This window comes from Ruditapes philippinarum, unplaced genomic scaffold, assembly GCF_026571515.1.
Source record: "Ruditapes philippinarum isolate M1 unplaced genomic scaffold, ASM2657151v2 ctg6321_1_1_1_1, whole genome shotgun sequence".
Classification (NCBI taxonomy): domain Eukaryota; kingdom Metazoa; phylum Mollusca; class Bivalvia; order Venerida; family Veneridae; genus Ruditapes; species Ruditapes philippinarum.
In genome coordinates this window covers 1-27,173 of record NW_026858897.1, presented here as the reverse complement: position 1 = coordinate 27,173, position 27,173 = coordinate 1, and the positions used below count along the sequence as shown (strand labels likewise).

Sequence of the window (27,173 nt, the reverse complement as noted above, 5' to 3'; positions counted from 1 at the left end):
GATAAACCAAGTTTTTAGTTATCCTTTTTCAAGGCATAAATACGCTGCTTAAGCGATGTCACCGTCGTTACACAGATAAAGGAGATCTCGTGGTGATATTTACACAGTTTGTCAAACAATTTGTTCCTTGATGATTCACTTTGTAAAATATACATTATAAAACCCAATGACTCTATTTTAAACGAACAACGGCGGGATTAAATCATATACTTTAGCAACTGAATCCTAACAGACTATCTTCTAGGGTTGAGTAATGCTTTCATTTTGTATGTTCTATGAATAAAATACGATATATGGTCTGCTACGATAAAAGCATCATATACCCCAATATAAACTCAAAATTATCAAATTTTTATGATATAAAAATACCAATAACATTTAATAAACAAAATTTATCTTAGTATTAATCTCCTTGTACCGGAACATAATGATAATAATACACACATACGGGCCTCATTTTCGAAAACACAGATTTTCTTTGAATAAATACAATAGTTTCTCTAACAGGGTTCTATCCATCTCTAACAGGGTTTCATCCAGAAAGCTTCTCAGATTTTATGTTGCAACTTTATTATTTAAAATGAGGTTCTCACTGTTATTTGCGTTTGTAATTTTCGTTGGAATATATAGTTATAATTTCTCTGAGGCAAGAGAGCCTGTTTGTTCTAAATTTGCATATGAAGAACAACTTTTAGAGAAAATGATAAGGACTGAAATTAAGGTAGAAACAATGGTGAATGAAATTAAGAAAATTGAGGATAATGTCATCAGTACATTAGGCGACATTAAACGAGCTGTTGCTGACTTTACGAACATGTTTGTAGATATGAGAGGAAACATAACGGACGAGATGTTAAAGAGAGGCGATGAGATAGAAAGGAGAGAAGGTATAATAAAACAGTTATTTCACATCAAATTCACATTTCTTACAGCATATTTAAACTTTTAAATGCTAAGTTTAAAATAATTTATATACAAACTATTGTATGTTTGTGGTGTCTCATTCAAGGGAGCTAAATGATGAATTTAAAATATATAACGTTAATTGAGTTACTCCCCATAGCGTGACAGCTCCAAACTTATGAGATTTATTTCTTGGAAAATTCCCGCTATGTTACTATTCTACCCAGCGAATTATATTGCACAGTTCGATTGGTGTTGTTTCTTCTCGTAATGATGTACTAAAATCAATGTACTAAAGAACTATCTTCGAAATGGCACCCTTTCAGGAGATGTATATACAGAAACAGTTTTAATAAAATAAGAAATAAACTTTATACTTTGTACATGTTTCTATTAATGTATAAATTTGTAATTGTGGTTATATAGATGAAAATACATTGTTTATCTTAATAACTATTTCGATTTGTTAATTTGAGTCAAAGCGAGACAAAAAAAGTACAAACAATATATTTCTGCAAGATATAACTTTCTGTAAACTATATAAAATGTATAAAACAATTAATGTTGCAAAAATGACATTTAATGTACGAGTGTCTACAAAAAATGACAGTTACACCTAAAATTTCCATAAATTGTTTTTAAACAATAACCAGAGCATGCCATGAATGAAATTAAAATAATAAATGATACATGCTTTACTTTTTATTTCCAAGGGAGACCGAAATTATATCAATTATAGAGATAGGATCCTTAGTAGAAATTTTACGAACTTAATATCCTTGAACTTTGGTTAGATATTAGTTAATATAATTTTCATACTTTATTTCAGAATCGTTCAAAACATTATTTGAGGAAACAAGAAAAACCCTGACTAGTGACATCGAGGCTGAAAAACAGAAACTTATTCACCTCCAAGGTATTGTTACCTATTGTATATCAATTGTTTTTGATTACTCCTTATCTACAACGGATTATAGCAAATTAAATTGTTGCTAACCTGACTCATGTTTTATCTTGGTATATCACGTGGTCAATAATATATAACAAACAATGTTTCTAACTCTCATAAGACGTCCAGATAATTTTGTTTACATTCACACATTCTAGTTTATAATTATTAAAATTATTATAACTCTACAGATATTGGTCGAATATAAATATAAGGTTTTAAATATAAGGTTTTGTTGCTTGCATATGCCCCTTGAGTTAAATATTTTAGATATGAAATACAAAAAAAAAAATTTCTCAGGAAAACTCGAACAACCTGCTATCGCTTTCTATGTACATCACTTGAAAGACCTGTTTCCTGATACTTCGGATGAGATTCTTATATTTGCGAGGACATTCACCAACGAGGGAACAGGTTACGACACGTCCACGGGATTGTTCACAGCACCTGTTGGAGGACTGTATCAGTTTGATGTTCATACATGTGCTTATAATGGGAAATATTCCTATCTGGGCCTAGTGATGGAAGGTGACGTTATTGCAGCAGATGCTAACTATGGTGATGCTAATCATGGCTGTAATAATTTTGGAGCAATAGTAAGAGTGAGATCAGGAGAACAAGTTTGGGTCAAATCAACTTCGTCAGCTTCTAACCGCCAGCTATATTAAGACTCTCAGAGGATGAACACATTTAGTGGTGTACTTGTCAGTTACTGATTTATAAATAAATATTGATGGGAGTAAAATCTGATTTCAGTGTTATAAGGAGACGTTTAACATAAACGTTTTGATGTAAATTGCTGCTTCAATTACGGTAACTTTGAGACTCTTTATAACAGTAGTGTTCTGTGAAATAAGTCGAAAATTGTCGATTTATATATGCTGTGTCTTTAAACGTTGTGACGAAAATTATTCATACAATGTTTTATTTTGCATATTTCCATTATTAGTTTATATTAGTATCTTATAGCAAAAAAGGCTGATTGAAATTTATAACAGCAAAGAAAGCGAATCTTATGATTATGTATGTTTTGTTGGAATGTAATTTAAAGCAATTGAAGTTTCTATGTTTATTAAAACAAATAATATACACCAGTGAAATTAAATCTATGACAAACATTAATGTAAAGTGTTATTAAAAAAAACCTGACATTCTTAACAAAAGGACTACCATAGGGAATGCACTTTACCATGTTAAGTTAGTGCATCCACTTCAGATCAATAAGAATAATCTTGATTTATATTTCTGCAATAGAATTATTTTACTCAACATGAACATTGTATATCTTATAGTCTAAGATAAACTTCTATTCTGTTCTACTCCTTAAAAGTAAAAACATTACTGAAACACCTTTTAAAGGATTTCAAAGTACGTGCATTTGCACGTGCAATATTGTAAATATTTGATTGAAACTAATGGATTACAAACAACACATTTAATTGTTTCCATGATGTGTATTAAATGACAACCTTAACAAGTCTCGGTGGTAAGAGAATTACCATATCAGTAAATAAAATGGTGGTACTGGTATTGGTTGTCGTCTTGCTTTGTTATAAATCAGAACTAGAACCTTGACGTATCGGACTGTGAGTCATGCATATATGCATACGCTTAAAACAAAGATCTCAAACATTTTACGAATTTCAATTGTCAATCTTTCCTTTGAATATGTCATTATTTTTGTGAATAAATTTCACATTACCGTGCAAACATCATAAAACAAACATGAAATGTTAAAGTTGTAAAAGTTTAAAATCGATAATCAAACCAACGTTTTGAAAATAAAAAATCATCGGAGTACTTAGCACTTTTGTTAACTGTACATGACATATATCTAATTATATAAAACCGAGTCTGCCACTATCAGCTATTTGCTTTGTTTTTATTGCTCTCGGGAAATCTGCCTTTTTCCAGATTAAGATACATATCAGCTACATTATGAAGTAGCGAATCGGCTCACTTCAGTTTTGTTATATTGTTCTGGTCCTTCGGGATCATTGATGCCAGCACTATTAAATGTTGAGAATTGAGTACCGCTCAAGCCGGTGCTAGGGTGCGTGAGGGATGTTGCATTTATTCAATATCCCTCATGTACAGACTCAATCAAACCGAGTCTGCAATTCTCGTGTAATTTTGTCTGTGATTAATGTTTCCGATGGATCACTTTGTTTCCAGATTTTCATATTCTGTATGTGTAGTAATATTCGCGGGCTTCAAATTTTTCGCGATCTTCCCGATGACATTCGATCCGCGAATTCATGTTCAGCGCGAATAATTCTACACCAATAATTTCTTAGTAGCATATTTTCGCGCATATTTACAACAATGTATATTAGTGTGTTCACGGCTGCCATAAGTCTGGTATCCGTCGCTCTTTCAAAGAGTGATTTTACTGTTGTATAATATGTACATGTGTTATTTAGCACTGTATATGCATGTTTGAACAATACAATTGCATCACGCTATTTATTTCAGAATCTGATAATATATTTTGTTTTTCTAAACATACAATTCAAACAGCACAAACATTAACGACTTTAACTGTTGAAAACATGGAAAACAAAACACAATTACTCAGTCAACATTTTGACAAAATCGGTGAAAAGATTATGATCTCATTCACTGCTGTTTAAAACTGTGAAAAACCACGCACGTTAATGAACTTTCTTTTGTTTGCCATAATCTGTCCGCTAGATAAATTGAATGTTTTTGTTCTGTACAATAGCGTATTATTTGACAACAGGTGTTGAACATACCAAAGTCAAGTCAAAGTCAAATTTCCTTTATTACACACATTTCATGTTAACATACAATACAATACAATACAATAATAGTTTATTCAACATTAAACATTTTACAATGTTTTTAGCATACAGAGTATAATATACAAAGAGAACATGGTTTACAGAAGAGTACATGATTATCAATTATGATTAATACTTAATTGATAATATTTTACTTTTGATACAAGAAAAAAGACTGATCATTTAAATATAAACTACAAGAAAAAAGACTGGTCATTTAAATATAAATTGAATCAGCTACACAAGGTTTCTGTTTATGAATATATGTGGTTAGTAATAAATACAATGTTAGTAGAGGCTCTTTAAACAAATGTACAATGTATAATTATATAATTTGAGTGGTAAAATAATGCGTAAAAAGAGTATTTATTCATATCATTTGCTGAACTGCAGTACGTTCAATTAACAATGTATCAAAACCACAAATTGTTAAAGTTCTTAGTAAATATGTTACCACAAAAAACCGTGGAGAGTCACGTAATTTAGACACTCTCTAAGGGTATAATTTCGTTTTATATTACCTTTCTTTTTATTTATCGACAAACGATGAGAATAGTTACAAAAAAGAAAAAGGGAAAAGAAATAATAATATAAACAACTGACAAGTGATGTACAATTATGTACGACATAATATTTTAAACCTTCACAATGACATTGCTAGACTCATACTAATAAGCTAAATGAAAAAAGTGTCATACTATTTAGACAAATATTATAACAAACAAACACTTTACTATGAGTAATAAAAGATTTATCTGTGAAATATTCGTGTAATAGTCTTGGAATGTAAGTAATTCTTGGAATGTAAGTAATCACATATGAGGTGAATACTAATTTTAATTATCTTAAAATTATTGTTTTAACAAATTTACATAATTTCAAATATTCGCTCTTGTTTTCTGTATTAATTAGTTGTTCTAGTTTGAATGTATTTGCACGTCTGTAATAATAGGGTTTCAAAAATTTCTTTCTTTCATCATTAAGCAAAACACATTCAAATAAGTAATGAAATTCGTCGCCTATTTTATTGTTACAAGAAGTACATGTTCTTTGATTAATTGGTATTCGGGCCCAATTTCCGGTTTCTATTGGTAATCTATGGTTACGTGTACGAAATTTTATCATGTAACGAAGAAAAGGTTTAGGAGTTGATAAAAGGTATTTTTCGAATTTAAATGCATTTTTGAATATTCTGTAGAATGTACTTTTGCTGGAGTTTTGAATAACGGAATACCAATTATTTAGAAAAACATCTTTTAGTTTCTGTCTAATTGCTAATTTCAACCACTTCTCGTTTCCAAAACTTTGTGTATCCCATATATTACATAAACCGCAATTTATAAAAATTTGTCTTAAGTTTGCAATCCAAGGAAATTTTTTTCTCAAATTATTTTCACTTAAGTTTTTTGAAAGATTATATGTAATATTGTATAATAGAGACGACAATTTCTTTTGATGATTATTTACATCGTGCTTTTTTAATCTAGCCCAAAACATGATTATTCTTTCGTTTATATCAATAGATAGCGGCAGGCAGCCTGTTTCTCCGTACACCATATAATTTTGGGTGGATTTTTTCATATTTAAAATATACTTTAAAAATTTTAATTGGACTCGTTCAATCACTTCTATATTACCATATCCCCATATTTCCGCCCCATATAGAAGAATAGGTTTTATTGTTTTATTAAAAAGATCTATTTGGATATCAATTGGTAAACTAAGTCGATTTGAGTTTCTTATTAAACTATACTATAAACTATACTATAAACTATACCTATGAAGTCCCACAACGATTACAGTAAAAAGTATGTAAAAAAAGAAGGCTGCTTGCGAAAAGCATTGCCTAATCGTGTAAGAATAACTTCCCATATTTTTTAACCTGATGGGTGTACGCGAATTTATGATTTTCGGCAGTCACCACCGCGAATTCAAAATAACGCGAATATTTGTATATACCCCCAAAATGGACCTTTCCGCGAAAATTTTCTTCCGCGAATTTAAATACACATACAGTATCTTATTCTGGCTGTACTTGTCCATATATCTCTTAAGTATCTTATATAACGAATTAATGATATTAATTTTACTTCCATTCACTTAAAATCCTTGTCCAATCAATAACTTGCAAAGTAATAAGCCCTGCGTTTTATTACTAGATAGAGCCATTGCCGTTAGTCCCTTAGTGGCTAGTCAAAAATCCCTTATAAATATTGATGTCACATAGTTACTCGTGCTCAAGACTTAGTAACTCGTGCGTACCTCTTAACTTGTGTGTACTTCTTAGAATCGTGCGCATGACTAAGTAAGCCGTATGCAGAACTTAGTAACTCGTGCAAACGACTGAGTAATTTGTGTTGTGTGCACGACACCCAATCTCTTGCCCATCTTATTTATTATCTCATGTGCACTCCTATATAACTCATGCGCAAGACAAAGTATCTCGTGTGCACGATTTAATAATATCTCTCCATAATATATATCTTGATAGTAGTATGTCGTCCAAACTTAGGGAGATAGCCATGTGATTATCATCCATTGTAGACACCTGTAATTCCCAGGGAGAGAAATATGTATACGATACGGAGATTCTTACGAGAGGCAGTTTCATCTAGTGGCCTGCGCTCATCAAAGATTGTTTTGATACACAGCGGAATCAACTGAACAGTATTCTGGCAAGATCTTACAGAAATATTTTTATAAGATTTCCGGACATAAGATTCCCCCAAGATTATGCCCGAGACTTGGTTATTAATTAATGCGCAGGACTTAGTAACTCGTGCGCACGACTTCGTAACTCCTGCCAACGACAAAATAATCTCGTGTACACGACTAAGTTACTCGCGCGCACGACATAGTATCTCCTGTGCACGAAATAGATAAAAACACAAACATTTCTCGTCTGAGGCACCGTATATACATTAAGTAATAGCGTCCGCTATAATGTTGTTTTTTTATTGATATATCTAATTGTTACCGGTTTTATCATTGTAGTATAACGGCACCCATTGTATCCTTAATGTCTTTATCAGAGTGTCTCGTTAAATATGAGGAAACTTATCATTTATTTAATGCGAGGACCACTCAGAAACATTTCTTATAATCAAACAATATATAATGATTTAGATAATTAAGATAAAATGTTATAAACAATTATATATTTACGTTTTCTATTTGAAAGAAGGGACGGGAAGAGTGTTGTTTTACTTATAAAAATATCATTACATTACTAAATAGTATTTACAAATTACATGTTATTCATTAATTACATTGTAATATGTTTGAGATTATTGAAATTCAAGTCAATCCCGATGAACTTATTAAAGATTTTAACAAATGATCAGGGGTAGGTAAATCGAATTCAGAGGTGGTAACAAAGTTATGGATACTTTAGAACAACAACATTCAACCATGAAAATGCATGTGTAACAGTTGTTTCTTTTCCAAAGTGTAAAAAATTTCAAATATAAGAAATGGTTTACATTTGTAATACATTTCCAGACATGTAAACGTATTCTCTCTTATTGTACCGTCTATGAATAATCGAATGATGACTTGACAGTAAAATAAAATAAAAATGCAATATGAATATTTTCATATTACAAAAGTATAAAGCGGAAATATCGATTCTAGACGCATTTCACACTTTCCAGTTACCTGAAATTCATCGGTATACAAGCTATTGGTTTTAAAAGGGTTGTCATGAAATATTGAAGAAACTGAATAATATGAAAGAACGTATGTACGAACATAAAATCATTTATTTTGATAAACGACTCGTATAATGTATTTTCTTTATATACGTATATTTATAGCGAAGGCTGCGAACTTCATGAATATGAGTTAATTTGCCATTAATAATATGTTTTATGCAATGAATATTTGTTTCTGACAATAAATAAAGTATATTGAATGTAAGTCAACAGATGATGAACAAGATCAACAAGGAAAGGCGGTTTTGGACGCATCCCGCAACACAGTTCCAATACTGAATTCAATGAACGAATTGAATAAAATTATAATTTTATTTTATTCAATATTGTAATGAAACTACACGAATATTATATTCAATTAACATGATGCCGAAAATAGTAAAAACGTGCAATTTTCATTGACACGCTTATAACTAACATTTAGCGCGTCTTTACTCTATAATTGTATAGCGCAAATGACATCACATTAAAAAATGCACGACCGTGCAATACCGTTTACGCGGAGATAAACAGCACGGGTATTCTTATATAATGACTATTAAGATATTATGCTATCCTATCATTTATATAATAATATTTCTAACAGAACGAATTTTTTTCTATGTTGCCGACACAAACATATTAAGCTATTGATTTGACGTTTGTTAAACGTTCCCTGATCCTAAGTGCTAAAGAACCTTAATAAAATGTTTTCGTACGGGCCTCGTTTCAAATAAGTCGGCAGATTTCCCTTTTATAAAACCCAACAGTTTAAATAACGGTTAGAGATTCAGAGTGTGTTTTTAAACATTTCGTAGTAACTTTTTTAAAATGACTTTCATAACGTTAGTTGCATTTTTAATTATCTTTGGAATGTATAGCTCCCATGTCTTGGAGGCTAGAGAACCTGTATGTTCTAAATTTGCATATGAAGAACAGCTTTTAGAGAAAATGATAAGAACTGAAATTAAGGTAGAAACAATGGTAAATGAAATTAAGAAAACTGAGGAAAATGTCATCAGTACATTAAGTGTCATTAAGCAAACAGTTTCAGAAATTAAACAAACTGTTACGGACATGTTTGCGGACATGAAGGAGAACATAACCGACGAAATGTTAAAGAGAAGTGACGAGATAAAAAGGAGAGAAGGTAAAATATGAACGCCAGATCTACATTATTAGAAAATTGATAAATGTTTACTGAAATATTACTGATGTGATGCAAAAAATGACATATATTTAGCATATAATTTACAACTGATTGTTGTTGAAGTCTGAATCAATATAACTTAAAAGTTTGTATTGTTTAATGAAAACTGAAATGAGAAAATCGGTAATATGATAAATGTGTGGAACATATGACATTTAAAGAATCATTAGCTGTTAAAGGGAATTCATTTCATACATCGGTTACTTTAAATATACCTACAATGTGTATGTTTATAAACGGTAGAATATGGCATAAATGTTATTGCCGCAAACTTATAATCTATTATAAGTTTCCTTAACTCGTCTCGTTTCGAAACGAAACATCTAATAACAATATAATAAACATATATCAATAAAAAATAAAGGAACGTGAAAACGAAATCATATAACAACATTAAAAAAGAAAATTTTCACATGGACATTAATTTTTTATAAAAAAAATTGATAGAAAAATAAACAATTTGCTTGTACGAGCATAAACAAGTATAAAATTTATAAAAAATACATCAGTTAATTGTTGCCATTCTGCCCTTTTCTGACGTGTGTTTATCTTTAGTTCTTTCTATTTGTTGCACCAAAGAACACGCTGTATTTTTTAATTATGTTTGCGAAATTCATGTTTGTTTGTATACTTCTGATCTAAACAAAACATGAATAACAGTGAACATTTATTTTAAGACGAATATACCAAAACAAACATATTTCCATGAAGGAAAACGCTGACTCATCTCATTGATTTTTCTTATTAGGGAACATATTCCCTGACTATTTATTACATTTATTCTATATTGAATAACCTTATGAAATGGCTATTTTGTCAGCCAAAAGAACATTGAAATTTGATTATAGAATGTGAGCGAGGACAATCAAAATATCTGTTAGAATGCTGGATGTTTTTCTTCCCTTAAGTTTTATTTCAGAAGTTACACTATCGGCTATATAAAACTTAGTTCCGAATCAAGTTCCGTGTTATCAGCAACACTTTCTGCAGACAGTTCACATGTACACAAAATAACACATATAATACTTATTGAACTTTGATTACAAGTGATGTGCATGGTATTATAGTAATTGTACTTTGATATTATTTTTACAGAATCCTTCAAGAAATTATTTGAGGAGACAAGAACAAACCTCACGAGTGACATGGGAGCTAAAAGTGAAGAACTTACTCAACTACAAGGTATTATTTCGCATTTCTCTTCCATCTGATCATTTTGTCCAAAATTATGTTTTGATTTTATGACTCAGTTGGTTTTATGATTTAGTTGGATCCTTTGAAGTTCATTCACGTGCAATATTTTATCAATTATCAGTTTGAATATGTTTTTTTTATATTTGACTAACCTTTTGCTGTAACTTTAGACTAGTCCTTCCTATCATCGTTCAACATATTCAATTACTTGTATAACTTCTTATTTTGAATACATTTCCTCATCTTTATTTTACATATATAATCCTTTAATATAAATATCTTATTCCCTTTATATTATATTCTACGTCGGAAAATGGCTAACACGTTAGCCAATAGAAATACAAGACAAAAAAAATGAAATTTGATTATAGAAGGTGAGCAAGGATTATAAAAAAAATTTTGTTAGAATGCAGGTTGTTTTGCTTCGTTAAAGTTTCATTTAAAAAGTAACACAAGTGTCTATGTAAAAATATATTTCGGTTTGAGTTTCGTATTATCAGCAACACTTTCTGCAAACAGTTCATATGTACACAAAAACACACATAAATTATAATACTTATTGAACTTTGATTACCGTTAGTAATTGTACTTTGATATTATTTTTACAGGATCCTTTAAGAACTTATTTGATGAGACAAGAACCAACCTCACGAGTGACATGGAAGCTAAAAGAGATGAACTTACTCAACTTCAGGGTATTTTTCCCATTTCTCTTACACGTGATGATAATTTTCAGAAACTGTGTTTCATAAAATTGTATATGATTATATGATATTCACCTGGTTGTTTTAAAGTGCATTTTTAAAACAATATATAGCACATCAATGGCCAGGTTGAAATATTAAGTACTTGTTCAACTAACATGTTGCTGTAACTATAAATTAGTAATGCCAATCATCCTTAACCGATTCACTTACGTGTATATATTCTAATTTTGAATTCAGATCATCATCTTCTTTTGCAAACATGTTTCTATTATAGCTCTAAAATATCATGTTTTAAACAGATATTCATAAGATATTTTCCCAGCGCTTATATTGCAATCTGGCTATTCTTTATATTTAACCATCGACTATTAATTTATAATTGTTATGTTTTGTAAAAGTACCCGATTTACAAAAAAAACCTAAATCATAAAGAAACAATTGTAAGAAACACGTACTTACTTTCTTTTTTTCTATACTCAGAAAAACTTGAACGACCTCCGATCGCTTTCCATGCACATTATTTGACAGATTTGGTTCTTGATACAACAGACGAGATTATTATATTTACGAAAATTATGATTAACGAGGGAACGGGTTACGACACTTCTACTGGAATTTTTACAGCACCTATTGGAGGACTGTACCAGTTTATTGTTCATACGTGTACTTATGCTACAAAATTTTCATATATTGGCCTTGTGTTGGAAGATAAAGTTATTGCAGCAGATTCAAACTATGATAAGATTTATAACACCTGTAGTACTGTTGGGGCAATAGTAAGAGTAAGATCAGGAGAAAAAGTTTGGGTTAAAGCAACAGCGTCAAATTCTAACTACAAGCTGCTTGAAGACGCATATAGGAAGAACACATTTAGTGGAGTTCTTGTCAATAACTGACGGAATAAATCATTCAACATCTGTATATGACATAATACACCTGATTTGTTTATAAATATTAATACAATGATTATCGTCTGACGAGTATTTTGATAATCAAGTTTAGAAAAGACTTTATTTTTCTGTATTTATTAGTACACGTATATAACTATATTGTTGCATTTTCAAATAAATATGGTATGTATACATTTGTACTTACTGTTTTTTCTTGGCACACAATATCATCATCATATATATATATCCCAGGTTGGAGGAAAAAGGATGTCTGTTTGTTGTTGCAATGACAGATAGAGTCTCAATTAAAACAAATTTTACAGCAAAGTAAACAAACTCATAATATAGTACATGTACATTTTGTTTGAAAGTATCATTTGGCCTATTCATATTCTTTTGTTGTTAAGATCGTTGACTTCAAATCACTTGCCCCTCACCGCTGTGGGTTCGAATCTCGACAGGGTTTTTGGATTCTTTCATGTAAGGAAGCTATCCAGCTAGCTTACGGAACGTCGGTGGTTCTACTCAGGTGCCCGTTTGTGCCTTAAATAATGCACGGAAGGGCACCTGAGGTCTTCCTTCACCAGTAAAGCTGGAACGTCGCGATATGACCTATACAGTGTCGATGTGACGTAAAACCCAATCAAACCACTTTTGCCACTCATTGAAAAATGATTTTTAAGGCTGTTGATATATTTTGACGTGACATCGTTTGCGTTATACAGAACATAACAGAACAGGACAAAAATCATTACTTGGTTTAAGCATAACAAGATCATCACCATATTACATATACAGATACAACATATAATACATATATAACACATGACATGAACATATATATAACTAAAACATTTTGGTTTATGAAATGTGAGAAAACGTTTTAATTGTATATATATATATACAATGCTCAAGAATTTGTCTATGTTTACCTAACATTATATAATTTAGCTACATACTTGAGAAATTCGGTAATGCCTATAATTAGAATCCACAAAGAGAAATCAACATAATGATTATGACAAATGAATGAGGATAACTTTTGTAACTTTACATAACAAATATTTTAGCATTTACTTCCCTTTAATAATTATGATGAATAACAATAAATGACTTCATTTCTCCATGCAAGTCAAGTAAAGTTAAGTCAGATGAATAACAATAATTGACTTCATTTCTGCATGCAAGTCAAGTAAAGTAAAATAAAGTCAAGTCAGTCAGTAATTAAAGATCCTGTAACACAATTTTTTCATGATTTTATTTCATAAATATGATGCTCAAATTAGGATTTGTCAATATTATAAGTTCAAATAAGTATTATTTATAAAGATATTACCCAATTCAACATTTCATGTAAATAAAGGGAGGTAATTAGAAATTTATTTTCTATAAATTCTAAGTCAAATTTTCCAATAAGAAATGAATGCATGTAATTTATTGATTAAATATAAGGTGCACAAAAATTTGCAGTACACATTTTACATATTCTTTGATGTTTGAAAATTGTTTTACTTGCATAATTATATACATATATAAGTTTTTACAAGTGTGGTATACACACAGTGACAATATCAATAACAAAACATACAGGATCTTTAAGATTTTGTTTGTTTTGGGTTTTACGTCACATCGACACAGTATAGGTCATATCGCGACGTTCCAGCTTTACTGGTGGAGGAAGACCTCAGGTGCCCTTCCGTGCATTATTTAAGGCACGAACGGGCACCTGACGTATATCCCGTCACGCAGAAATTTCCAAAAATAACGCTGAATTGTGCAAATTTATATGGGGGTGGGGGTGGGGGTAATGACAACTTCGAATAGGAAAAAGGGTCGATATTTATTTTGAAGTACATTTCATAAAATTAATAGAACTAAATTAGCGCATACGGCTGTAAGGACCCTGATAACATAAAATTATATTCAAGATTATTTGTTAGAAAAAACGAACTGGCTACGTATACTGTTCTTGCGTTGAAGTTTGTATTTCGCGGTATTCATAAGTACAAAAACGCACATTTAGCCTTTCTTTATTGTTTGCTTTTCGGTATACCTAACACATTTGCCGAACTATATAGCTTCATAAGATAATTGTTTTTGGCATTTATTTCTAAAACTATGTCTTATTTTGCACAATCCTGCATTATTTTAACAATTCTGCATTATGGGATATATACAACGATTATATTATTGGTGCATATCGAATCAAAGTCATTTTCTACATCTTTCATTCTCAAAATGTCAGTGAGAGTATAGTTCATCTAAAGTATAAGACCGGTTTTCTCATTTTCTCCCAGTTCTTTTACATTGCAATTTTAATTTTGTATACCAGTACTCGCCTGTTTTTCGCAATAATACGGCTTGCGCGTCCATTCTAGACTGCGGTCTTATTAAACATATTAGTAAGAGATGATAATAGATTTTGAAATGTCTTACAAATATATAAAAGAGAGACAATGTTGTCAAATACAAAAAATACAGTTTAGAATGTTACCATGTCACTAGGGTGTTTTAATGATTTTTGGGACATGAAAGTAACTGTTAAACACGATTCTGTTAATGTTTAACTATGATTTTACAATTTTATTAACAAAAAGTAACAGTTTTTTTTGATGAGCAGCTTGCTGATTTCATCAATGCAATTGAAGCCAGTGTATGACAGGTTTTCATCTACCAATGTATGACAGGGTTTCATCATTACCAATGTATGACTGGGTTTCATAATTACCAATGTATGACAGGGTTTCATCATTACCAATGTATGACTGGGTTTCATCATAACCAATGTATGACAGGGTTTCATCATTACCAATGTATTACTGGGTTTCATCATTCCCAATGTATGACAGGGTTTCATCATTACCAATGTATGACAGGGTTTTATCATTACCTATGTATGACAGGGTTTCATCATTACCAATGTATGACTGGGTTTCATCATTCCCAATGTATCACAGGGTTTCATCATTACCAATGTATGACAGGGTTTTCATCATGACCATTGAATGACAGGATTTCATCATTACCATTGTATGACAGGGTTTTATCATTACCAATGTATGACTGGGTTTCATTATTACCATTGTATGACTTGGTTTCATCATTACCAATGTATGACTGGATTTCATCATTACCATTGTATGACAAGGTTTCATCATTACCAATGTATTACTGGGTTTCATCATTCCCAATGTATGGCAGGGTTTCATCATTACCAATGTATGACAGGGTTTTATCATAACCATTGTATGACTGGATTTCATCATTACCAATGTATGACTGGCTTCATCATTCCCAATGTATGACAGGGTTTCATCATTACCAATGTATGACAGGGTTTCATCATGACCATTGAATGACAGGATTTCATCATTACCATTGTATGTCAGGGTTTTATCATTACCAATATATGACTGGGTTTCATCATTACCTTTGTATGACAGGGTTTTATCATTACCAATGTATGACTAGGTTTCATTATTACCATTGTATGACTTGGTTTCATCATTACCAATGTATTACTGGATTTCATCATTACCATTGTATGACAAGGTTTCATCATTACCAATGTATGACAGGATTTCATCATTACCAATGTATGACTGGATTTCATCATTACCATTGTATGACAAGGTTTCATCATTACCAATGTATGACAAGGTTACATCATTACCAATGTATGACAAGGTTTCATCATTACCATTGTATGACAGGATTTCATCATTACCATTGTATGACAGGGTTTCATCATTACCATTGTATGACAGGGTTTCATCATTACCAATGTATGACTGGGTTTCATCATTACCAATGTATGACAGGATTTCATCATTACCAATGTATGACTGGTTTTCATCATTACCATTGTATGACAAGGTTTCATCATTACCATTGTATGACAGGGTTTCATCATTACCAATGTATGACAGGGTCTTATCATTACCATTGTATGACAGGGTTTCATCATGACCATTGTATGACAGGTTTCATCATTATCTGTGTATGATAGGGTTTTATCATTATCAATATATGACTGGGTTTCATCATTACCATTGAATGACTGGGTTTCATCATTACCAATGTATGACAGGGTTTCATCATTATCAATGTGTGACAGGGTTTCATCATTACCAATGTATGACTTGGTTTCATTGGTGTTTGACTGAGTTTTGTCATAGACACTAGGGTTTTAACAATAACAGTGTGGGAAAGGGTTTTGTCATTGCTGGTGATGATGGAGTGTTTTATAAATGTCAATATGTAAGAGTATTTTTATCCTTAACATTGGATGATGTGAGGATTTTATCATTGCCATAAATTCAGGATTGTTGAATTGCCAGTAAATGAATTTGTTTAATTATTTTCAATGACTGAAATGGTTGTCATAACCATTGAGTATGTTTTTACTGTGTGTTTGTTTTTACAGGGATGATATAATATCATTTCATAATTATTCATTAACAGCTTTTACCAAAAATTTTACACCCCAATAAATCCTCTTGACAGCTGAATTGATATATGAGCCGCGTCATGACAAAACCAACATAATGGGTTTGCAACCAGCATGGATCCAGATCAGCCTGCGCATCCGCGCAGTTTGATCAGGATCCATGCTGTTCGCTATCAGTTTCTCTACTTGTTATAGGGTTTGTAAGCGAACAGCATGGATCCTGATCAGATTGCGAGGATAACTGTGTTCTATGGTATCAATATATTCAAAGTTTATTGTACTAAAATAATGAAAAATAAAAGCTGTGTGTAAAATTTAAGATGTGCTTAGAATGTCAACAAAAATATTTGAAAGCATTTATCCCCTTTTAGGATTCTAGTTAAGTTATTGTACCATCAAAATTTTTCCAATACCCTTTTAAAGTATGGCCTTTAAAACTTTTGAAATACTTGTTTTAGTTAAATTATTATTATTTTTCCTTCCAGGCCAGAGGACATAACTCTGTCAGTAATTTTAAACAAAAGTTTTTGCCCTTTTAAAAAATTTTAGAATTCCTTTTTTTTGAAACCCCTCTTTTTTTTTTTATACCCAATTTTTGGTTACTGTTTTTAAAACCCTTGGAATACAGTTTATAGAAAACCATTATTTTTCCATTTTGTAAACGGGAGGACATAACTTTTGCCCAAATTTTTTACTATCATTTTCTGTTTTTATTTGGAATTTTGGTTATTTTCCTACTTTTGTACTTTAATTTTTAATTTTTTCCCAATTAGTTTTTAAATAATTCCCTTTTTTTCCAAACCCACCCTTTTTAATTTCTGATGTTTTTCAATTTTTTCTGCCCTTTTTTTAAATTTTAAGATGCATTTTTTTTACTTGGGAAAACCCATACGCGGGTTTTTTCATGGAATGGCATTTACTTGTCACTTTTGGAAGGTTCCATAAAGGACCGCCATTTAACACATCTGCCCACATCTGCGGATGTTTCTTAATTCAAAACTTCACCATTACGATGTTAAATGTAGAATTCTGCATGATTTAATGTAGGGGGCGTGGACTGTAATTTGCACTTTCCATTACCGTCCATGAACAGGCTCAATCAAACCTAGTCTGCATTATTTACAATTTTGTCGTGTTGGGCTTTCTTTAGGGATTCTTTATTTCTCTCTATTTCAAGAATAAATTCTAATGACAATTTCTTATTACCCTACCAAGTAGAGCATTTGTTAGGAAAAATATTTACTTATAAGAATTAAGTGCACAGCTGTTGTAGGAAATTGAACTCGTCTTTTGTCAGCTTTAATATGTTTCTTGTCCTGTCTGTTTATTTATTGTTAAACAGGCTTACATATAGTTGAAACATTCTGTCACACTAATATTTATTGTTTTATTTATGATGTTTGCTTGTTTAATTGTTATATTTTATATGTAATACATGTTTAACTTTATAACTTGAAATCCTATACTCAAATTGATATCTTAAAAATCTTTGATTGTTTTTGTTTTTTGATTAATTTAAAAAAGAAAAAAAGAAATAGTGGTTATCATAGTGGTACTAGTTTATAATTTGTCAGTTGTTTTTTGTAGATATTTGTTTTATATCTTAATATATGTCAAGGTTTCAGAAATAATATTTGTCAAAAGTTACTTTCACATCTTATTTCAAATTATTCTTTTCTTGTATATCAGATAATATTTGTAAGTAATACTAATAGTAAACAAAATGCATTTTTAAACAATATTTGAGCCGCGTCATGACAAAACCAACATAGTGCGTTTGCGACCAGCATGGATCCAGACCAGCCTGCGCATCCGCGCAGTGTGATCAAGATCCATGCTGTTCGCTATCAGTTTCTCTACTTGTTTTAGGGTCTGTAAGGGACTGGATCCATGCTGGTCGCAAACCCATTATGTTGGTTTTGACTTGACACGGCTCATTTGTATGCCTATTGTCCATGTTTTGACAATAGTGTTTCAAGTTCTTTTCAAAATTAATTTTATGCATTGGTTGTATGGTTTTTGTTTTTTTTTTTCAGAAAAAACATACCCGGTATTAAATTTTTTGGTTTGAAATAACTTTTAAATATGTGATTTTAAATTTATGTTAGTGCAAATTTTAAGTTTTTTTTTACAGTTTATTGTATGAAAGTATGGAGAAAAAAAACTGTTCTAAACTTTCTGACAATATGAGTCTGTAAAATATAAGGTTTTACTGAATACATCATAAACAGTTGTCATTGATTTATTTATCACTTTGTTTTAATCTTATAAACATTCCAAAAATAGATAGGATTATTGGCAATAAAAATATTTTTCAATTCCTCATTTTTAGCAAGTACCTTTTTCAAACACTCTGCACATGTCATTTAAATAGCCCTGACCTGCTTCTCTTCCTTGTGGTATAAGATTGCAGGTGAAATAATCGTATTGTTATCTTTACAGGTGTACCTGTGCTGCTAGGTCTTTTAGTGTCCAAGTTTTTATTTTTACGACAAAGAACAGTTGGGTTATAACCAGGCTTAGTATTGTTGGGGGGAGTTTTTACAGCAGCTTGTAATATATCCCATAGGGCAGTAATTTTTACCCTGACTGCTGGTACCCAGTCAGTGTGCCTGTTATTCTCAGTGTAGGATGGGGGCGCCCCCAGGGTTACACACGCCTGGTACTTAAAAGATGTCATCCTGGCTTTGTGTTATTGGGCCCCCAGGGTTACACATGTCTAGAGCTTAAAAGATGCCTTAAATAAGCAAACTTATCGAGATTGAATTATGACAATTAAAAAAAAATAAACAAAATTAATGTTGAAAAAATGAAGCAGTAAGATCCAGTGAGAAAATATTTAGGCATTTTTATTAAGGATATTTGATGGAAAAAAATCTAAAACATAGATATCATTTTAATTTGGGACATAAAATAATGGGACTAGCAACTACCTATCAGATAAACAGTTTTCTGTTGGCATCTGAAAATTAACTGTTTATCTATGTATTAGCACAGTATATAAATCATATATATATTTATATAGTAGTTATAGAAATTTTACATTGATAAGTTTTTGTGTCAACATGTTAGGACCATTTAATTACTACAGGACTGTTAAAAATCACATCAGTTGACTAATATTTAACTTATTTACAATGTTTACAACAGATGAAATATATCCTTTCACCACAATCTTCAAGACAAAATAGTGCAGTGTGCGTGATTTGATGTAAAGATTACATTGTGTTAATCCCGGCTACATGTCCTCTTATATTATGTTTACATTTATTTTTTCAGTTTATTATCCCCCGCCGAAAAGGCGGCAGGGGATATAGAAATAGTCTCCTTCCGTCCGTCCTTCCGTCCGACATTTTTTGTCCGGAGCATATCTCTAAAAGTATTTGAGTTATCAACTTGAAACTTCATAGGTGGATAGACCTCATTGAGGAGGAGTGCAGTGCACAAGAATGATAACTCTACCTTGCATAATTTTTGAGTTATTGCCCTTTGTTATTTTTCAAAATTGATTTTTGTCCAGAGCATAACTCCAAAAGCCTATGAGATATCAACATGAAACTTCATAGGTGCATAGATCTCACTCAGGAGGTGTGCAGTGCACAAGAATGATAACTCTACCTTTCATAATTTTTGAGTTATTGCCCTTTGTTATTTTTCATACTTAATTTTTCACCTGAGTGGAGCATAACTCAAAAGTGTTTGAGATATCAACATAGAATGTCATAGGTGGATAGATGTTATTGAGGAGGAATGTTGTGCGCAAGAATGATAACTCTTCCCTATACAATTTTTAAGTTATTGCCCTTTGTTCTTTTTCATGCTATTTTGTCCAGAGCTTATCTCAAAAAGTATTTGAGGTATCAACTTGAAACTTCAAAGGCGGATGGATCTCATTGATGAGGAGTGCAGTGCTAAAGAATGATAACTCTACCCTGCATTATTTTTGAGTTATTGCCCTTTGTTATTTTTCAAAATTAATTTTTGTCCAGAGCATAACTCAAAAAGCATTTGAGATATCAAAATGAAACTTCATAGGTGCATAGATCTCACTCAGGAGGTGTGCACTGCACAAGAATGATAACTCTACCTTTTATAATTTTTGAGTTATTGCCCTTTGTTATTTTTCATACATAATTTTTCACCCGAGTGGAGCATAACTCAAAAGTGTTTGAGATGACAACATGAAATGTCATAGGTGGATAGATTTTATTGCGGAGGAATGCTGTGCAAAAGAATGATAACTCTTCCCTGTACAATTTTTTAGTGATTGCCCTTTGTTCTTTTTCAAACTATTTTGTCCGGAGCTTATCTCAAAAAGTATTTGAGGTATCAACTTTAAACTTCATAGGTGGATGGATCTCATTGAGGAAGAGTGCAGTGCACAAGAACGATAACTCTACCCTGCATAATTGTTTAGTTATTGCCGTTTTTTTATTTTTCAAAATTAATTTTTGTCCAGAGCATAACTCAAAAAGCCTTTGAGATATCATTATGAAACTTCATAGGTGCATAGATCTAACTCAGGAGGTGTGCAGTGCACAAGAATGATAATCTACCTTTTATAATTTTTGAGTTATTGCCCTTTGTTATTTTTCATACTTAATTCTCAATTCAATTTTTTTCTCAAAAAGTATTTGAGGTATCAACTTGAAACTTCATAGGTGGATAGATTTTACTGAGGAGGGATGCAGCACACAAGAATGATAACCTACCCTGCATTATTTTTCAGTTATTGCCCATGGTTATTTTCAGCCATCAGTATTCACATAGGTTTCAAATCTGTAATCACTATAGCCATCAGTTTTCATTACCAAAAGACCTCTTAAAATGGAATTATTCTGCTCTACTACATATACATTCTTCCAATGAGCAAACACATTCGGCGGGGGATGGCCATGTTGACATGGCTCTTGTTTTTTTTTGCTTTTAACATTCAAAAACACATTTTGATCAATATTTTGTATGTGTTTGCTGGAGTATAAACATATTTGATGTTTGATTTTGCTTGAGAATTAAAAAAAAAATTAATTTATATTTTTGATGTTTTATTTTTTGTTGTAATGGTCCAATGTCATTACGTTTTGTAGTATTGTTTTATATGTTTTCAAGATATGACATGTTGTTTAACATAACTAGCATTTTAGATCATCAACATCAATTTATTATTGTTTCTTTTAAATAGTATTGACCAATGTAACAGTAGCATCTAAAATTATATTTGAAGTTTGAATTTATTCAACTTTTTTTTTCAATAACTTTTTTTTTAGATATTATCCCAGAGTAAACAATCTTATAAAGATAAAACAATCAAATATAGAAATCAAAACTTAGGCATAAGTTATAGAATGAAGCATATTTTTTGTAATATAGCAAAGTTTACCATATCTGCTCAGTGTTAATTTGTTTGTGTAGCATATAGTTTATTTGTTCTTCCATCTGTTCTTCTTTCAATCCCCCAGTCAAGCACGCCAGACTGTACAGTTGTACAGACTGACCTGGCTCTGTTATTATAGTGGTAAATGTTAATCAGTGTTGTTTCCAGTAGATTTAAGGGTAAAACTTTTTACTATTTTACTACTGCATTTTTAGAAATAAATATAGTGATGTAAATAAATAAAAAAAAACAATTATTATCTATTCAGTTATATGATGTATCTATTATAAACCTATAAATGATGATGTCAGTAAACATGTTAAATGATATTTCCAGTAGTAACTATTATATTATACTATTAATATTACACATACATGTAGTTACAAGCATTGGTTGTAGTGTATTTTAAACTAATGTAACATTCAAACTACTTTATGTGATATTTATATATCTGTAACTAATCTTCTACTTAAATAGATTTGGTGCCATTTTATATGGATGTTTTGTAAATGATACAAAAGTATTTTATTTGTGTATGTTTTCAACCTGGTGATCTAGTTATCACCTTGCAAACAGATGTTGTCTGCAAGCATTGCTATAATGTTTTACCCAAACCCTGCTGATTTTATGTAATGTATATACATGTTCTTAGTTATAAACTTGGAACAGTCTATACAACGTTTCAGGTATTGCAATATCAAAATACAAAAAAGCAAACAAATTGTAGAGTACTATGTTAGACTGTGCACAGCTATGTTAGATTGTACACAGCTATGTTAGACTGTACACATCTGTGTTAAACTGTATGCAATTATGCTAGACTGTACACAGCTATGTTAAACTAATCAAAGCTATGTTAGACTGTACAAAGCTATGTTAGACTGTACAAAGCAGTGCTAGACTGTACACAGCTATATTAGACTGTACACAGCTGTAGATAGCTATGTTACACTGTACATAGCTATGTTACACTGTACACAGCTATGATAGACTGTACAGCGTTAAGTAAGACTGTACAGAGTTAAGTTAGACTGTACACAGTTATGTTAGACTGCACAGTGTTAAGTTAGACTGTACAGAGTTAAGTTCGACTGAACAAAGCTGTGTTAAACTATACAGAGCTGTGTTAGACTGTATAGAGCCGTGTTACACTGTACACAGCTATATTAGACTGTACACAGCTATGTTAAACTGTACACACCTATGTTAGACTGTACACAGCTATGTTAGACTGTACAAAGCTATGTTACACTGTACACAGCTGTGTTAGACTGTACAGCCAGATTCTTCACTGGTGGTAAAAGGCTTATTACTTTATATTTCACCAGGTTACAGCCTATCTATATGATTTGAAATAGTCATGTATGTATATGACCTTGATAATGTTGACTTTTATGTTAGAGATGAACCAATCTATGAATAGATAATCCATCCATACAAAATATACTTTAACCTTTTTTTGCAGTCAATATGTAAAATGGATAAACTATTCTTCAGGGAAGTGACAGCTACAGTATTTTTACTTTCTAAATTTGTTCCAAATTTCTTTCTTTTTTATATGAAAAATTGTTTATTTGGTTTTCATTTTATTTAATTATCAAACCAAAAATAACCAACTTACAAGTGTTTAAATTATTTTTAGCTTTCATTAGATACATTTATAGTTTAATATCATTTTAACCTGAAATTATTGATTTGTATATTTTTTTTATAAAGAAACAGTTGACAGCAGTTTACTGTCTATACAAGTTGATATACAACATTACAGCTCAATGTAACTTTATGTCTTCAATTGGCCTGAATTTACTAGTATTAACTCTGAAAATAAAAAGATGAACAAATTTGAGTGATTTCTTTTCAGCTGATTCACACAAATTCATTTTGTCATTACTCAAAAGCATCATTATTGTTTTATGTTTTTATTGTGTTAAATATTATATATTGTAAACTGACAGTACTTCTGATTTACAATGTTTGTATTTGTATAAATGCAATAAATTATTTTGCGCTACTTGTTGTTTTTAATGAAGGGGATTTAATTTGTCTTTTAAGATTCTCAATTGATAAAATTTATTATAAAATGTATTTTCGGTACTTTGATTATTTGTCTGTTTTAGGGTACACAATGGCATTTTGCAATTTAAATTACAAGCCTTGATTAGTCTTCCATTGCGAGGACACTATTTAACTATCTTATGGAATGGCAATGGTTCTATTCACGTGCCAATTTGTGCCCGACATAATGCAGCAAGAGGCACATGAGGTCTTCCTCCACCAGCTGGAATGTTGCCATATCACCTCTTCTGTGGGGCTATCACATAAAATCAACCCAAACTAAAATGCGATATTTGTAGTGTTGTGGAATGAATACCGCATAATTTTATTCTGAGGGCTTATGGGAAGTTTCAAGTACATGTATTTTACAAATGTTATTATATAGTGTGTCCTTTGGAAAAAGAAACTTACAGACAAAACTAAGCACAAGTATTTTTATTGTGCATAAAACATTTCTATGTTATTTATACTTTAATAAACAGACAAGCGAGACAGTATCATTTGATTACTATGGGACAAGTTTTGCATGTAAAATATGTGTTTCAGTATTTTATTACTTACATCTGAGACTAAAAGAATGTATGATGCACATTTTAATTATATAAGGTTTTCCACTGCAGTTTGAAATACAATATTGTATGTGCAGATGCATGAATATTCATACCCCCTCTTAACAATATAATCTAAGAAAAGTCATGAACTTTACAGAATTTAATTCTTTAAGGACAAATACTTACCAGTTGTCACCAAGTCTGTACCAAAGAAATTTCCATCTTACAGTTAATGCTTCAAAATTATTGCGTTTCCTATTACTTGATTTAATTTTACCATTTACGAGATAGTTCAGCCAGGTTCGCCTATTTTAATGTATACTTTATTTTTATACGCCCGTTTGAAAAACGGGACGTATTATGGGAACGCCCCTGGCGGGCGGGCGGGCAGGCTGGCGGGCGGGCGGCGTCCAATTTTGTCCGGAGCATATCTCCTACATGTATGGAGGGATTTTAATGAAACTTCATAGAAATGTTCACCACTATGAGGAGCAGTGTCGCGCACATGAACCAGGTCTCTAGGTCAAAGGTCAAGGTCACACTTAGAGCTCATTGAAAAATGCTTGTCCGGAGCAAAACTTCCACATGTATAGAGGGATTTCAATATTACTTGGCACAAATGTTCACCATTGTGAGGTGGAGTGTCGCACGCAAGATTCAGGTCCTTGCAGCCAAGGTCAAGGTCACACATAGAGGTCAAAGTTCAGATAAAAATATGAAGATGTGTATATGGACCATTTAGTCATCATTTATTGAGGGATTGTAACACAAATGGTCATTATCAAGACTATGGCTGTGATACATATAATTTAGGTCAATATATACAAGGTCAAGGTCACTAAAGATGATGAAATATCCAGATTTTGTCTGGAGCATATCTCCTACATGTATGGAAGAATTTTTATAATACTTTATGGAAATGTTCACCACCATGATATGTATTGCTCTATGCATGATCCAAGTCTCCAGGTCAAAGGTCAAGGTCACACTTAGAGCTCATTGAGAAACGCTTGTCCGGAGCAAAACTTCTACATTCATAGGGGGATTTCAATATAACTTGGCACAAATGTTCACCATTGTGAGGCTGAGTGTCGCACGCAAAATTCAGATCCCTGCGACCAAAGTCAAGGTTACACATAGAGGTCAAAGTTCAGATAAAAATTTAAAGATGTGTATAGGGACCATTTAGTCATCATTTATTGATGGATTGTAGCACAAATGGTAACTATCATGACTACAGGTGTGACACATTTAATTTAGGTTAATATTTGCATGGTAAAGGTCACTGGAGATGATTAAATATCCAGAAGTTGTCTGGAGCATATTTTCTACATGCATGGAGGAATTTTAATGTTACTTTATAGAATTGTTCACCACCATGAGAAGTAGTGCCCTGCACATGAACCAAGTCTCTAGGTCAAAGGTGAAGGTCACAGTTAGAGCTCATAGAAAAACGCTTGTCTGGAGCAAAACTTCTACATGCATAGAGGGATTTCAATATAATTTGGCACAAATGTTCATCATTGTGAGGCTGAGTGCCGTGCATAAAGTTCAGGTCCCTGCGACCAAGGTCAAGGTCACACATCCTGTGCATATCTTCCCTACTGATTTGTTTCAAGGTTCATTTAACAACATAGTGCCAAGAATAAAAACTTGCTTGCTAGATAACACTTATCCATAATGCCCCCATCTCCATCTAAAGCTTTCGTAAACTGGCGTATTTTGTGACTATGGCACCCTTGTTGTGATTGCAATACACGTTTTAATGTGTTCTTTCATGAAAGTAGATGTCCACTGAACCCTTTAATAGTCAAAACGTTTAAAGATCCATTACTATACCAAAATTATGATTTTTAGAAGCTGTCTGCAATACAATATCAAAATTATGATTTTTAGAAGCTGTCTTCAACACAATATCAAAATTATGATTTTTAGAAGCTGTCTGCAACACAATATCAAAATTATGATTTTTAGAAGCTGTCTGCAATACAATATCAAAATTATGATTTTTAGAAGCTTTCTGCAATACAATATCAAAATTATGATTGTAAATTGACTTGTAAAGATTACGCTTTTAAAAAGCAAATTAACATGTAATCCTAATAAAATGGTTGCACAAATACTCTTAATCTTCATGTTATATGCTAACCACATTGCTGTAGGCTTAATATGACTATTGAATAAAGCACTGATACGTTACCATGTATAATTAATATTGTATGGTAATGGCACCGACTTTGAAGACAAGCAATTCAAATTTGATTTTGAGAAAATTAATTTTCGTAATATCAAAAACAGCTTGACATCGCAAAATCTGCAATAGAATGACGAAAATAAGCTGTGTTTACTGTTAACCACGATTTCTTGTAAGAAGATACATGCAATGAAACAATT

The 27,173-nt window shown here is 31.5% G+C and overlaps 2 protein-coding genes across 4 annotated transcripts in view; both read left to right on the top strand.

Moving 5' to 3' along the window:
• Positions 1-12,487, top strand: part of LOC132754608 (cerebellin-3-like) — a 42,433-nt gene extending 29,946 nt beyond the window's left edge. For 2 of the 3 annotated variants that reach the window (XM_060745263.1, XM_060745266.1), the window contains 3 exons: positions 10,654-10,740; positions 11,361-11,447; positions 11,940-12,487. In XM_060745263.1, the coding sequence (XP_060601246.1) occupies positions 10,654-10,740; positions 11,361-11,447; positions 11,940-12,355 (590 nt within the window). In that variant the 3' untranslated portion in view covers positions 12,356-12,487. Of the gene's footprint in view, positions 1-9,174; positions 9,499-10,653; positions 10,741-11,360; positions 11,448-11,939 lie in introns of those variants that run through there. The other variant, XM_060745262.1, reaches the window with a different exon arrangement.
• LOC132754607 (complement C1q tumor necrosis factor-related protein 5-like) lies at positions 731-3,691 on the top strand. The gene is made up of 3 exons (XM_060745261.1): positions 731-887; positions 1,733-1,819; positions 2,153-3,691. The coding sequence occupies exons 1-3, from the start codon at positions 731-733 to the stop codon at positions 2,518-2,520; spliced, it is 612 nt and encodes a 203-aa protein (XP_060601244.1). The 3' UTR covers positions 2,521-3,691.
• Positions 12,488-27,173: the final 14,686 nt, after the last annotated feature.

Coding starts and splice junctions, on each gene's coding strand:
- LOC132754607 (XM_060745261.1), top strand. CDS start 731: ATGGTGAATGAAATTAAGAAAATTGAGGATAATGTCATCAGTACATTA. Junction 888..1,732: donor TGAGATAGAAAGGAGAGAAG/GTATAATAAAAC, acceptor ACTTTATTTCAG/AATCGTTCAAAACATTATTT. Junction 1,820..2,152: donor GAAACTTATTCACCTCCAAG/GTATTGTTACCT, acceptor AAAATTTCTCAG/GAAAACTCGAACAACCTGCT.